Genomic DNA, 14,229 nt, shown 5'->3' with positions numbered 1-14,229 from the left:
AGCTTGGTTTTCCCAAGTCTATATCACTTTTCCAGCTGGAAGTCAGCATCCCAGGAACCCAGATGGTCCTGGAAAAACTGGGATGGTTGGTCACCCAATGTGGGAGGGTCTTAAATGGTGACATGATGTGTTCTCAAAAAGGACAGCTTAGGCCAAGCCCCGGCTAGGTGCTGGAGTTAAGGTGTGTCCTCAGAGCCTCACCTCCCACCCCCAGCCCAGGCCTGACTCGGGACTGACCTCATTTTACTCTCTCCACCACCACAGCTGCAGCCCCTTTCTTGATGCCTTTTACTGTCAACTTCACCATCACCAGCCTGCACTACACCGAGGACATGGGGAACTCGGGCTCTGAGATATTCAATGCCACTGAGAGACACCTGCAGCACCTGGTGAGAGCCCCCCACCAATGCTCATCTCATCCCAAGCCCTCCACACCCTGCCATCTTGGCCCCTCCGGCTCATCACTCTCTCATTTGTTCCCAGCTCAGGACTCTGTTCGAAAACAGCAGTGTTGGTTCCCTCTATGATGGCTGCAGGCTGACCTTGTTCAGGTGAGTCTTCTTCCAAAGCACCTACAGATACCCCGATTCTCTCCCTTCTTGGTCCTTCATGTCTCAGTCAACCACAGCCTTGGGCCTTTGCCAAGAGACAGTATATCATAGTGAATCCAAAGTTTCTAGGTTTGAACCCTTGATCTCTCACTTGTTAACTGTGTGACCTTGGGCAAGTTGCATAACCTCTCTGTGCTCCTACAACCAAGTGTTATAGACTAAAGCCATCCTAAATGAGCTCCACCCACCACACCTGCCCCCATCTCCCCATGAGATGGGGGCATCAAGAAGATGATATTGCCCATACAACATGCCACCGAGAATCTACGTGAGGTACATGTTTTCGTTCATCTCATCTTTACAACACGATTATTATCCCACATTGCAGAAGAGAACACTGAGGCTCAGAGTAGTCAAGTACTTGAGAGGAGCCAGGATTTGAACCCAGAGGTTCCAGTTCTTGAGTCCCTCCCTTTAGCCATGATACAGCAGTGTTCAAGGTCATTGGGCTCAACAACCTACATCCTTAAAAGTACTCAGAACTCCAAAGAGCCTTTGGGCTTGGGGGTTGTATCTGCCTGTATTTACTGGATCCAAAATTAAGACAAACACTATATTAATACATTCATTTATTTAAAATAACAAACCTATTATGTGTTAACACAAATAACATTATTTTTATGAATAATAGCCATGTTTCCCCTCTCCCCTTGCCCCCCAAAAAAGCATAACAAGGAGAGGACCATTGTTTACATTTTTGTAGATATTTTTGATGCTTGTTTTAGTAAAAGACAGTAGGCTGTCTGCTTCTGCATTTTTTAAAGTTTATTTATTTATTTTAGTAATTGGTACACCCAACACAGGGCTTGAATCCATGACCCCGAGATCAAGACTCATATACTCTTCTGACAAAGCCAGCCAGGCCCTCCTCTGCTTCTGCATTTAATCTTTTACAATATTTCATCTCATAGCCTCTGGGAAAAAAATTTCACTGTGTACTCCTAAGAGAATAAAAGTGAAAATAACGTCTTGGTATGAATACGAAAATATTTTTACTTGGTGGGCTCCCTGTAAGAGTTTGGGAAGCCCAGGAGTCCCTGAGCCACACTTTGAGAACCACTGTCCTACCCTAAATGAGCATCAAATGGGAATGCTTTGACTAGCGTGGGCAATAGTGAGAACTCCCAGACAAGGAAGAGAGGGGATCTCTCTTCTTGTAAAGCCCCCAGTCTAGATGAATCACTATAGATTCAGCTTAAATTCAGGACAAAAGTATTTTTGAACCACATTGCCCCTTATTACCTCTTATGTCATTTTCTCTGTTTTTGTTTTCCTCAAAATTTGGTTGTCTGCTCCAAAGGTGTTCCCAAGGGGTTGGCCTCAGCCTTAGGGTTCACCAACTTGAAACAAAGTCTTCCCTTCAGGCTCCATGATGGCTGTTAAGACAGAGTCACAGCCAGACACAGAGGTGACTCACTCACCTCCTCCAAGGTCTTCAGTCATGCTGCCTGGGTTCAGGATTCTCATTTCCTCCCTGGGAGCTCCACACCCCCAATCCCATGGCCCAAGCAGGACTCAGCTCTTACTGGAGGGGATGTCACCTGTACTTACCTTCTTGAGTGGACAGGGACTGTACTGGCTGCTGGTAGTTGAAACAATGAGCATGAACCAGTAAAGAAAAGATTGGGGAGCAAAAGCAGAAGACTAGGTATGGAGCAGCCCTGGAGGACAGTACATTTCAGAAGGTGAGGTGGTCCCCATATGAGACAGAAAAAGATGTGTTAGAGAAAGTAGATGAAACCCAGAGAAGAGTGCTAACATAAACATCAAGGGGTACAATTGAAGGAAGGAGCTGTCAAGAGTAGCCAACTCTCAAGTGTCTTTGCATGTCCCTATTCCCGTGCCCTTCCTTCCACAGGGCTGAGAAGGATGGGACAAGCACCAGGATAGATGCAGTCTGTACCTACCGCCCAGATCCCACCGGCTTCAGGCTGGACAGAGAGCGGCTCTACCAGGAGCTAAGCCAGCAGACCCATGGCATCACTCAGCTGGGCCCCTACACCCTGGACAGGAACAGTCTCTGTGTCAACGGTGAGAACCTCTACTGCTGTTGGGGTCTCCTCCCGAGTCCCAGATGGGGTCTCCTTGCAGTGCAATTTCTCAGTACCCAGGTTCATAGTTCTGGGCCAACCTAGAATTTCCATGGGGGAATTCTCTTTCCTCAGAACACCTACAGAGCTTTCTTCCCTCCCTCCCTTCCTTATTTCCTTCTTTCCTTTCCTCCTTTCTTCTTCTTCTTTTTTTTTTTCGTAAAACTAATATTTAATAACCTGTCATTTTAAATATTAGAAACTTTGGGGCGCCAGGGTGGCTCAGTCGGTTGGGCATCTGACTTCGGCTCAGGTCATGATCTCACGGTTCATGAGTTTGAGCCCCGTGTCAGGCTTTGTGCTGACAGGTCAGAGCCTGGAGCCTCCTTTGGATCTGTGTCTCCCTCTCTCTCTGCCCCTCCCGCCCCCCTCTCTCTCAAAAGCAAATAAACATTAAAAAATTTTTTTAACATGAGAAACTTTGAGAACAAAACGTTTTTTTTTTCTTTTGGAAAATTCTTAGGACCTGCACTTGCCTTTTTCTCATCACATTATTTATAATACAGAGCACATCTTTTTCTGTACCAGGGTGAACTGTCATATCGCTTTCTAAGTTTCCATCAGATTCCAGCATTTTGCCCTGTGTGCTTTCAGTGTGGTAATTTATCTCTGAAAATTTCATTAATGTGAACTTTTGTCTGTGGATGCTACCTCCTTTAGATATTCTCACCTTTTCTGTCACAGCTTTTCTTGTGAATGCTGATAAATCTGTCACCACTACAGTCTTCTGGTTGCATAAACGGAGCCTCTCCAATATCAGCAGCGTGAACATCCATGTTCGTTTAATTCTTCTCTAAGTCCTACTATTATTTGTTTTTATGTTTTTAATTTAAGTTTTTATTAAAAAATTTTTTTTAAGTTTATTTATTTTTGAGAGGGAGAGACCGAGTATGATCAGGGGAGGGATGGAGAGAGAGGGAGACACAGAATCCGAAGCCAGCTCCAGGCTCTGAGCTGTCAGCACAGAGCCTGATGCGGGGCTCGAACCCAGGAACCACGAGATCATGACCTGAGCCAAAGTCGGACGCTTAGCCAACTGAGCCAGCCAGGTGCTCCTAATTTAAGTTTTTATTTTAATTCCAGTTAGTTAACATTACAGTGTTACATTCGTTTCAGATGTACAGTATAGTGATTCAAACTTACAACACCTTATGCTCACAGAACAACTTCCAAGGTCTGGAAATAAAGCCTCTCTCCATAGTCTCTCATTGCAGTGACCTTTCACAGAAACCCAACGTCAGAGAAGGAAGAGGACAAAGCAAGCCCGCAGTGGCTGTTGACGTTAACTCCTCCCCAACAGGCAACGAGTTGTTATAACAGCTTGTGGCCCTTTACTCATCCTCCAGGGGCCAGGCAGAACTACGACCCACCTGAGAAGCAAACAATAAAGCTGTTAGCAATGTTTTTAGCAATAAATCCCTCTGCATCAACGTTCTTAGCAACAAAACCCACAGTAATGCCTGCACTAAAGGCTAATATTTATTGAGGGATGCCTGTGATCTGGAACATTGTGTATATTGTGTCTTACTAATCCTGTCCAGCACTCTGTGAGGCATTATGTACATTTTACAGAGGAGCAAACAAGGATCAAGAAAGGACATCTATTGGGGCGCCTGGGTGGCGCAGTCGGTTAAGCGTCCGACTTCAGCCAGGTCACGATCTCGCGGTCCGTGAGTTCGAGCCCCGCGTCAGGCTCTGGGCTGATGGCTCGGAGCCTGGAGCCTGTTTCCGATTCTGTGTCTCCCTCTCTCTCTGCCCCTCCCCCGTCCATGCTCTGTCTCTCTCTGTCCCTAAAAAAAAAAAAAAAAAGTTGAAAAAAAGAAAAAAAAAAAAAAAAAAGAAAGGACATCTATTTATCCCAAGATCAGAAACCTTATATAAATGGTAACATCATGATGCAAACCCTAAATTGGCTCTAAGGCCCCCAGAAGGGACCCCAACTACAAGGCTACACTGCAGACTAACCCAGCTAGAACAAGCCTCATATCTCAGGATGGGAAGGCATATCAAGGAGCCTCTAACACAACAATTTAAACTAAAGCTCAATCATGTCCCCTGTGGATTGCCTTTGACATTTTCTTTCTATCTGGATTAAAATCTGTATTGTATTTCAATAGTCTTTGAGAGTTACTTAAAGCTGTAGTTGACAGTGTGGGTTTGGGTGATTTACAGGTCTTTCTTTAAGTGCTGGTCCTGTTTTTTTGCTCCCCCTATGGCCCTGAAGTGTCTGTTTTTAGCATGGAATTTTTAAAACCCTCACCTAAGCTTATTGTAAAGGTCAACTGGGATAAAACCTGAGTAATGTAAGTAAAGCACAGGGCTCCCTCTACTGGGTCCAGTCTCAGAGAAGAGTTTCATTTCAAGAAACCTAGTCAGACCATCAGATATAAAATAAGTCTAAGTTTTACTTGCATTGCTTACCAAGCCTCAGAGAGGATCCAATCTATGACCCAGAACCATACTTATTCAAACCCTCTTTTCCCCACTCCCTCTTATTCTCCAACTTGATGCTTTCTGGTTGACTCCCCAGTCTGTCTGTCTATCTCACTCTCTCCCTCGTTCAACATTACAGAAACCAGGAACTGTGTCAAAAATCAAGCTGTTTCTGAAAACCGGAGAAGTAGGAAAAACTCAGAGATCAAGGACAAAGTTATATTTAATTGGTGGAGAAAACACACATAAGGCTGGAAACACATAAAGCTGTTGTTCCTATGACTCAACTGATGAGGTTGCTGTTGCTTCCGGCACCTCATGAACCCCCAACAAGGTGGGGGGTATTTTGATTATTGTGGTCTTTGTGGTTAATGATACAGAGGATGAAACAGTCCTGAGCATTGGAGTACCAGGCAGTTAACTCATAAAGAGCAGCCATCATTATCTTTGATGAGTCTCAGAGAAAGCACTGGAGAAGGGTCTGTGTCCATGTTTCAAGTCCTACCTCTCACCCTTTTCTCCACCTCCTCCCATTGACTTCCTCTTCCTCTCTGGCTCTCTCTGCAGGTTATAACCATCAGTACTGGACCCCCACCACCAGCAGTAAGTCACAAGGGCCCAGATGTCCCTGCGTCCCTGGGACACTTCTTCCCTGCACCCATTCCCAAGGGAGAGTACCCACGTATCCCACTCCCAGATTCTCAGCCCCAGAGCAGCTCCAGACCACCAATTAGAGACACAAGTTCCCATCAACAGCCCTGTCCTCTTACTGCTTCATGATTTATGTTGATGTTGTGTTTTCTTTCAGCTCTGGTGACCTCCACATTTTCTCCAGGACCGTCGATATCTCTGCCCCCCACCCCCAGCTCTACAGGTAGGAGTCTGATCTCTGAGTCCCATGAAACTTCAACTCCCATTCTGGCTGATCTCCAGCCTGTCTCCTGTGCTCCCCCAGCTCTGGCCATACCAGCCTTGTTTCTGTTTCAGGGACCGAACATCCTCCCATCCTCAGCGCCTTTGCTCTTATGTAATGGGAACTCAGCTCTGTTCCTGATTTCCCGTTGTCCTCCAGATTCAGCTCAGCTGGCTTTTGCTCGGACTTCCTCCTATAAAGTAGCATCATGTCCCCATATCCCACACACAGGTGGGATCTAATCTCTATCTCTATGATCGTTTCCTTCATGGAAATTACTACCGTTTGGCTTTCTTGACTTCTCAAGAAATTTGTGGCCCATGATCTGAGCACAAAAGGTCTTGGTGCCTCCTCTTGCCACCAAAATGTCCGTGACAGGTCAGCCTTTGGGGACACTCTGGGATGAGAAGATTGAGGTTTCCTTTTGAGCTGACAGGACACATCTAACATGGAGGTCCTCCCTTGGCTGGCCGAGGAGGGAGGTATCCCAGATGGGATATCTCAGGCCTCACCTATGGGATACTATGGACAGAGATGGCTCTAGTCCCTTCCCCCTAATGTATAGCTCAGGCCTATAACTGTGATGGGTCTCCTCTCTCTCCTTCCCTCCGGCTGCAGTTGTGGGCCCAGCCCTGGTGCCATTCACCCTCAACTTCACCATCACCAACCTGCTCTGCACCCCAGACATGAGGCACCCAGGCTCCATGAAGTTCAACTCCACTGAGAGGGCCCTGAATCGCCTGGTAAGAGCCCCACAATGCCTCCCCTGGCCTGCCTTGTCCTTACCCCACCCAGTGACCTCAGCCCCTCATGCTCACCTCTCTCTCCTTCCTCCCCAGCTTGGTCCCTTGTTCAAGAACACCAGTATTGGCCCACGGTACTCTGGCTGCAGACTGACCTTGCTCAGGTGAGACTCCCCTCCCTCACAACGGTTACAGGCAAGTTCACCTGGCGGTGAGGACCTAAACATGGCAACTAGAAGATGCATAAATGGCTTCGAATGGAACTCCAAGAATTCAGATGGAAGGCATCCCTCTGGCTGAGTGTATCGGAGAGGGCTTCCTGAAAGAGGTGGCTGTCCAATAAAGGTCTTAAGTTACTTGGATAAGAAGAGCCATGGAGCATTCACACTGACTGGTCAGAAATGAAATGAGGTACCTCAGGCCATGCCCTGTGACAGGTGCTAAGGGCACCTAGAGATTGAGTCATGGACTCTTCCCTCAAGGTACCCACAGTATGGAGAGGAGGGCAGCCATATGAACTTAAACATAATAGTAACAGGATTAGTACAATGATAAAGCACTACATAGGAGCCTGGAGGATGGACTTTTAGCTGAATGTGGGGGAGTTGAGTGGAAGCAGTCTGGAGAAGGTGATGCCTGAGCTGAATGAGCATTAGCCAAAAGAATTGCTAGAAGACATTTTGGCAGAAGTATTTCAAGGGTTGGCATATCTCAGATCAGGCAGGGATTCATGGGGTTTTAAGCAGAACCTTGATGTAATGTCATTTATTTTAAGTAGTACACAGGTAGATATGGGTATGGGAAAATTTGATGTGATAATGGGACAGGAGGTGGGGAAATCAGTGAGATGTTGGGCTCACCTAGATGTTGCTTGGATGGGGGTGCCAAGGACAGGGGAGGTCCAGGATGCCTCCCACATGTTTGGTTCTGGCCCCAATATGGGAACATGGCAGAAGGAGGAGACTCTGTGTTTTTAGGGGGAATTAATAAACTTAATCTGGGACAAATGGAATATAATAAGTCTGAAGGACATCCTTGGGGCTGTTGGTGACATGGCACAGAGCTCAGGAGAGGGGTCTTGGCCAGAGAGTAAGATTGGATCTCATGAGAATAAAGCTGATAGCTGAACCAATGAGTATGAACCATATGGCTCAAGAAGAATGAGGCCAAAAGAATAGAAGTTGGCTGAGGATGAAGCCTTGGAGATTAACCACTTTAAGGAGTAGGAAGATACCTGGATGAGAAGGTCCCAGAAAAGAATGTGCGTGAGAAACCAGACAAGACCCAGTAAGAGAAATGTCATAAGGCCAAGGCTGGGGGTGGGGCAGGCTGAAGGCAAGAGGTGAACAAAGTATGTAACTCTCCCACATCTCAGGATGTCCCTATTCCTACGTCCCTACCGCCCTAGGACTGAGAAGGGTGGAAGAGCAACAGGAGTGGACGTGATCTGCACTTATCATCCTGACCCCATGGGCCCTGGGCTGAACAGAGAAGAATTGTACCAGGAGCTGAGTCAGCTGACCCGCGGTGTCACCTGGCTGGGCACCTACACCCTGGACAGAGACAGTCTCTATGTCAATGGTGAGTGTCTGTGCTGTAGTTGGGATCTCCCAGCCCCATGTTTCTCTCTACCAGTGCTCCTCAACTGGGGCGATTCTGCTCTCCATGGGACATTTGGCATGTCTGGAGATATTTCACATCATACCTGGAGCGGTACTAATGACATCTAGTAGGTAGAGGCCAGGGTGCTGCTAAACATCCTACAGTGCACAGAGCAGCCCTCCACCATGAAGAATTATCTAGACCAAAATGTCAATAATGATGAGTTTGAGAAATTGCTGTATACAAATTGATCGTTCCAATGCAAACCTAGCATTTCCTTGGAGACTCATTTTTGAATGCCTAACGCATCATGGGAAGCTGATTTCCTTTCCCTTTTCACCTCCTGGAATAACATTTTTCTTCCTCATTTTCACTGCTTCCCATAAGAGACCAACATGCAGACTCTAGGAAAAGAAGTGGGTGATAAAGAACTCTGTGGTTAAATTTTCCAAATGGGCAGCAGGTGACCATTTCAGCCTTCACCCCATTTCATTCTCTCACAATGATGACCAATTTACTAAGTGCCCACAGACCAGTCAGTATGACACAGTCTTCATGAGATAACATCACACTTAGCAAATAGTCCATGAATAATATCTACTGACACAACACCATTAGCAACAATGCCCCTAACAGCAATGCTAATGCTGAGAGTAATAAGTACAGTTGCGGCTAACTCTTATCAAAAGGTTCTTATGTGCCAGGAATTGTGATAAAGTCTTTTATAGGTCTTATCTCACATTGATCTTACTCAAAACCCTGTGAGTTGTTACAGTCATTTTTATGGAGACAGCCATCATGCTTTCAGACAGGAAGTCATTTCCCCGAGATAATCCAGCCATCATGCCTGACAGGGTCAAGACTCAAAACAAACTGGAGATTGAATCTAAACTCCAAGTTCCTAACTACAAGACAACACCACAGACCATCCAGATAGAGAAAGCCTCAAATCTCAGGATAGGAAGGGGCATAACTGATCTCTAGCCTAACAATCTAACCTAATGCTTGGTTAGTTATGTCCCCTCTATATCAACTTGGATATTTCCTTAAAACAGTGGTTGACAGTGATTGGCAAGGGACAGATCTCTGTTTTATGTGATGCTGGGCAAGCCATGCAACCCGTCTGGGCTTTAATGTCCCATTTACAGAATGGAATAAACATATATACCATGCAGGATTTTCCTGATGGTCAAATGAGATAGTTCACAGGAATAACCCAAGTAAATCATGGGGCTCCTCCGGGTCCAAAATGACTCCCACCCCTCACAGAACATCCAAGGAGATGATCATGACCCAGAGAAACACTGATGAAAAATTCTCTTCTCCCCAATTCCTTTCAGACTCCAATTTTTATGCCATCCATCTGACCTCCAAGTCTCTTCTCACGTTCATTATCCTAGCCCATTCCCAAAGTTTCTCTAATATTCCAAACCACATGTACATTCCCTCTCCTCCATCTTGCTTGCTTCCACAGACCGCTCTCTCTAACGGCCACAATTTTGTCACTTAAACACCACCCCCCCCCAGAAACTAAGCTAGAAAGATAAAGTCGTACTATCATAAAATTTTGTGAAGGGAGAGAAGCTGAGAGAGCAAGGATAAAGTTGTGGATAAGCCTTGGAACACTCTTGTTTGTAATTACATTACCTTGTAATGTACTGTTTAGTATTATTTCTGGTGCATAGTATATTCCCAATAAACAGGGGCAGTTATTATTATTGTATTTTTATTTTGGCAATAATAATGGGAACGATGTTCATCACTATTTTCAAGGGATAAGCCACATGAGGGCACTGAATGAAATGTAGGAGCCATTATTGTTCACTTATAAATCACAGCAAGTTTGCTAATGAATTTCATCTCTGGGTCTACAGTCTACCCCTTCCTTAGCTCTTACCCATTATAACAGTCCTTTACTCCTTTCTGCAGGTTATAACCACCGGTACTGGAACCCTACCACCAGCAGTGAGTATTCAAGACCGAAATTTCAATGCCCACTGGACCCTTATTCCCCAAAACACATTCTTCTGGAGAGAAGCTGCCAATTCTCGTTCCCTATGTGTCTAGCTACAGACTCAGAAGAGCCCCTAACCCACCCAGGGTCTTGCTCTGAGTCAAGACAGAAGACCAAATTCTAATGAATAGCTTTAGTCCCCCATTCATTCAGGATGGGACTTTATAATTTTTCCCCTGTTCTTTTTTTTCTCAGCTCCAGTGACTTCTACATTCTCTCCAGAATCTTCCACATCTCAGCCCCCCATCCTCAGCTCTACAGGTAGGAGCCTACTCTCTGGGACCCATAAAACTTCAACTCCACACAGTCTGGTTCCTGTAGACCACCCACCCTCAGAATGTCCTACTCACTCCCTCCCTCACTCTCCAAACTTTGGCCACATCACACACTGTCTGTTCTCTAGTGTCCTAACCTCTGGACTTTATATCAGCTCTTCCTGGAGATCCACTACACCTGGCACCTCATTGCTTTTCAGATCCCAGGTCAATCTCACCTTCTTTGAAAGACCTTCCTAGACCCTCTTATAGGAAGTAGCACATCTGAATACACACCTGGACCACAGGTTTTCACTATCCACAACCATGAGTATTTTCTGATGGAATTTACTGCTATTTGCTTTATTCAGTATTGATGTATTTGTCACCTTGGAGCTGAGCACCTAGTCTGCACTCACTTTATACTGATTGACTGGTTGGATGAATGAATGTAGCAATCTTGCGTATGTCCACATTTGTGGATTTTATTTGAACGTCCAGAAAATCATTCAGGATCTTAGTCCTGGACTCGATTCTTGCTCTGTCTCCTCATCTGACCCAGATGTGGGTCTAAGGGCTCTTGAGTCTCCAGGAACCTGAAACAAGGGCTTGATTTATGTCAGGAAACTTGTCTTACTCCAACCCTTAAGATTTAGTTTAAAATTTGAGTCTAAAGGTAGTTTTCACACTTATTTCATGACCAAGACAGGGCATCCCCGACCTTTAATCCTGCCGTGTGCATCTAGAGTTATGGGATACAAGCCGGTGAGCTATAATTTGAATTCTGCCTTCTGGAATTCTGGGTTTTATGAGTCAAGACACTGCAAACTTTTCTCAAGCTTTAGACAGAATGCGCATTCTCCACTCCCTACTGTTCACCCTGATCAACTCAACCATTTCTGTAACAGGCTTAGCTCCTACAAGCTTGGCATGTGCTACAGACCAAGTCATTCCATGACTGATGACGTCATTTTTTCTGTAGATGCATTCAAGATTTCTTCTTCATCTTTGGTATTCAGAAGTTTGATAATGATGTATCGGAACATGGTTTTTCTTTGAGTTTATACTATTGGGGATTTTTGAAGCGTCCTGAATCTGAAAATGTATGTTTTCAAGAAATTGGGGCAAGTTTTAGCTCCGATTGCTTTTTTTTCCCCAGTTATGCCAGTACCATTTATTTTAAAAATTTCCAAAAAAAAAAAATTTCCTTTCTCCATTAAATTATACAGGCGCCCTGGTTGAAAATCAATTCACCATAAATGTGAGGCTTTTCTTCTAGACTTTCAATGACATCCCATTGATCTACCTGTCCGTCCTAATGCAGTACCTCACTGTCTTGATTACTGTAGCTTCGTCTACTGCAGGTTTTCTTTTCTTTTTGTTGTTTATTTGGATTCCAGTTAACATACAGTGTGGGAGTACTTTCAGGTGTACAATTTAGTGATTCGGCACTTCGTACAACACCCGGAGCTCATCTCAGCAAGTGCCCTCCCTAATCCCCATCACCCATTTAACCCAACTCCCCGCCCACCTCCCCTCTGCCAGCCATCAGTCTGTTCTCTATAGTTAAGAGTCTGTTCCTGCCTGGTCTCTCTCTCTCTCTCTCTCTCTCTCTCTCTCTCTCTCTCTCTCTTTTTCCCTTTCGCTCATTTGTGTTGTTTCTTAAATGGTACATATGAGTGAAATCATATGGTATTTGTCTTTCTCTGACTTATTTTGCTTAGCATGATATACTCTAGCTCCATCCATGTTGTTGCAAATGGCAAGATTTCATTTTTTTTCAGTTTTTTAAACATTTTTATTTATTTTTGAGAGAGAGAGACAGAGCATGAGTGGGGGAGGAGCAGAGAGAGAAGGAGACACAGAATCTGAAGCAGGCTGCAGGCTCTGAGCTGTCAGCATAGAATTCTAATATTCTGTGAATAATATTCACCTATTGTGAATAATGCTGCTATAAGCATGGCTGTACAAACAGAAAGATATCTACTTTTGAGTTAAAAAGGTATTGTAGGGGCACCTGGGTGGCTCAGTCGGTTGGGCAGCCTACTACAGCTCAGGTCATGATCTCGCAGTCTGTGAATTCGAGCCCCGCGTCGGGCTCTGTGCTGACAGCTCAGAGCCTGGAGCCTGCTTTGGATATTGTGTCTCCTTCTCTCTGCCCCTTCCCTGTTTGCTCTCTGTCTCTCTCAAAAATAATAAACATTAAAAAAATTTTTTTAATTAAAAAAAAGGTATTGTAGCTGTGCTGTTCATTTGTGGGACTTGGGCAAAATTTACTTTCTCTGAGCCTCAGTTTCCCAGACTGTAAAATGGAACTGGTAATACTTGACTCTGAGGATTGTGGTTACGGTAAGCTGAGATGCCAGAAATGAAATGCCCAGTACAAAGGCTGGCCCCCAGTTGGTGCTCCTCAGATGAAATCTGTAAAGGGTACTGTCACCCAGTTCAGACCTCTGGCATTCGATTCTTCACACCCTAACCCCAGGATGACCATACAGTGTTTTTGTGTTTGCGTTTGTGTTTGTCTTATGGGACACTTTTGACAAAGAGAGGGAGGGATCTAATTAATATTTACATGCAAGCCACATGACTGTTCAGGGAAAACTAGGAGATGTGGTCAGTCCATGTAAAATCCACTCTTCAAAGACAGTTTAGTGAAACTGAGACAGGAGTCACTCTCAGGGGGAATAGACAGGCCCACTCAGCGGTTGCAAGTTCTCTCGTGGTGATGTCAGAAGACAATGGGAGACCTCCACCCCAGGGGGCAACAGAGTGATTTTGCTTCTTTTCCTCCTACCCAAATGTCCACCAACTGTTTTTCTTTAGACACACTGGGCTGAAGAGTTGAGGTTCTTTTTCCAGCTAAAATAATCCGTCCAGGTTGGAGGCCAAGTGTGGCTGGATGCAAGGGTGACACAGATACAGTGGCCACCCTTGTATCTGCCACCTACAGCCATCCCCACCAGAGAATCATAATGGAGCCCCTCTTGCCCTTTCTGGCTGCAGGTGTGAGCCTGTCTCTGGTGCCCTTCACCCTCAACTTCACCATCACCAACCTGCGCTACACAGAGGGCATGGGGCCCCCGGGATCTGAGCTATTCAACTCTGTGGAGAGGATCTTGAATCGTCTGGTGAGAGCCCCTCCAATGCGTGCCCTCCAGTGCCTACTTTTGTCCTTCCCAGCCCCTCAGCCATCCTCTTACTTCCATGTCTTTCATCCCCAGCTCAAACCCTTGTTCCAGAACAGCAGCATTGGGCCCCTCTATTATGACTGCAGATTGACCTTGCTCAGGTGAGAACTCCAGAGTTCACATGCAGGCCATGTGCAGGGGGCAGAGGGACCATGAGCTGGACCATCATCCCAGAACAGCTGACCACCAACTGTCGGTCTGTCTCACATTGCATTCCTAACCAGAAAATGCAGAATCCTCTTGGACTTCCCTTCCCAGGTGACAAGGTTGAACTTTTCCGAAAGATCTTTCTTGTGGAACTCATCAAGAAAACAACTGGTCAGTCGTGCTGGCTTTATCATAATGGAGCCATAGTTTTCAACCAAGAATGATTTCCCT

At 45.5% G+C, this 14,229-nt stretch overlaps 1 protein-coding gene across 1 annotated transcript in view; it reads left to right on the top strand.

Annotated features, from left to right (window-relative positions):
- LOC115527545 (mucin-16-like) overlaps positions 1 to 14,229 on the top strand; it is a 95,401-nt gene that overhangs the window by 35,056 nt on the left and 46,116 nt on the right. Inside the window, 12 exon segments of the mRNA XM_032595286.1 lie at positions 265 to 389; positions 484 to 551; positions 2,470 to 2,642; positions 5,702 to 5,737; positions 5,943 to 6,014; positions 6,666 to 6,790; positions 6,887 to 6,954; positions 8,199 to 8,371; positions 10,322 to 10,357; positions 10,602 to 10,667; positions 13,667 to 13,791; positions 13,885 to 13,952. Of these exon segments, the coding sequence (XP_032451177.1) occupies positions 265 to 389; positions 484 to 551; positions 2,470 to 2,642; positions 5,702 to 5,737; positions 5,943 to 6,014; positions 6,666 to 6,790; positions 6,887 to 6,954; positions 8,199 to 8,371; positions 10,322 to 10,357; positions 10,602 to 10,667; positions 13,667 to 13,791; positions 13,885 to 13,952 (1,135 nt within the window).

This window comes from Lynx canadensis, chromosome A2 (genome assembly GCF_007474595.2).
Source record: "Lynx canadensis isolate LIC74 chromosome A2, mLynCan4.pri.v2, whole genome shotgun sequence".
NCBI lineage: Eukaryota > Metazoa > Chordata > Mammalia > Carnivora > Felidae > Lynx > Lynx canadensis.
This window is presented reverse-complemented; position numbering and strand designations above follow the sequence as displayed.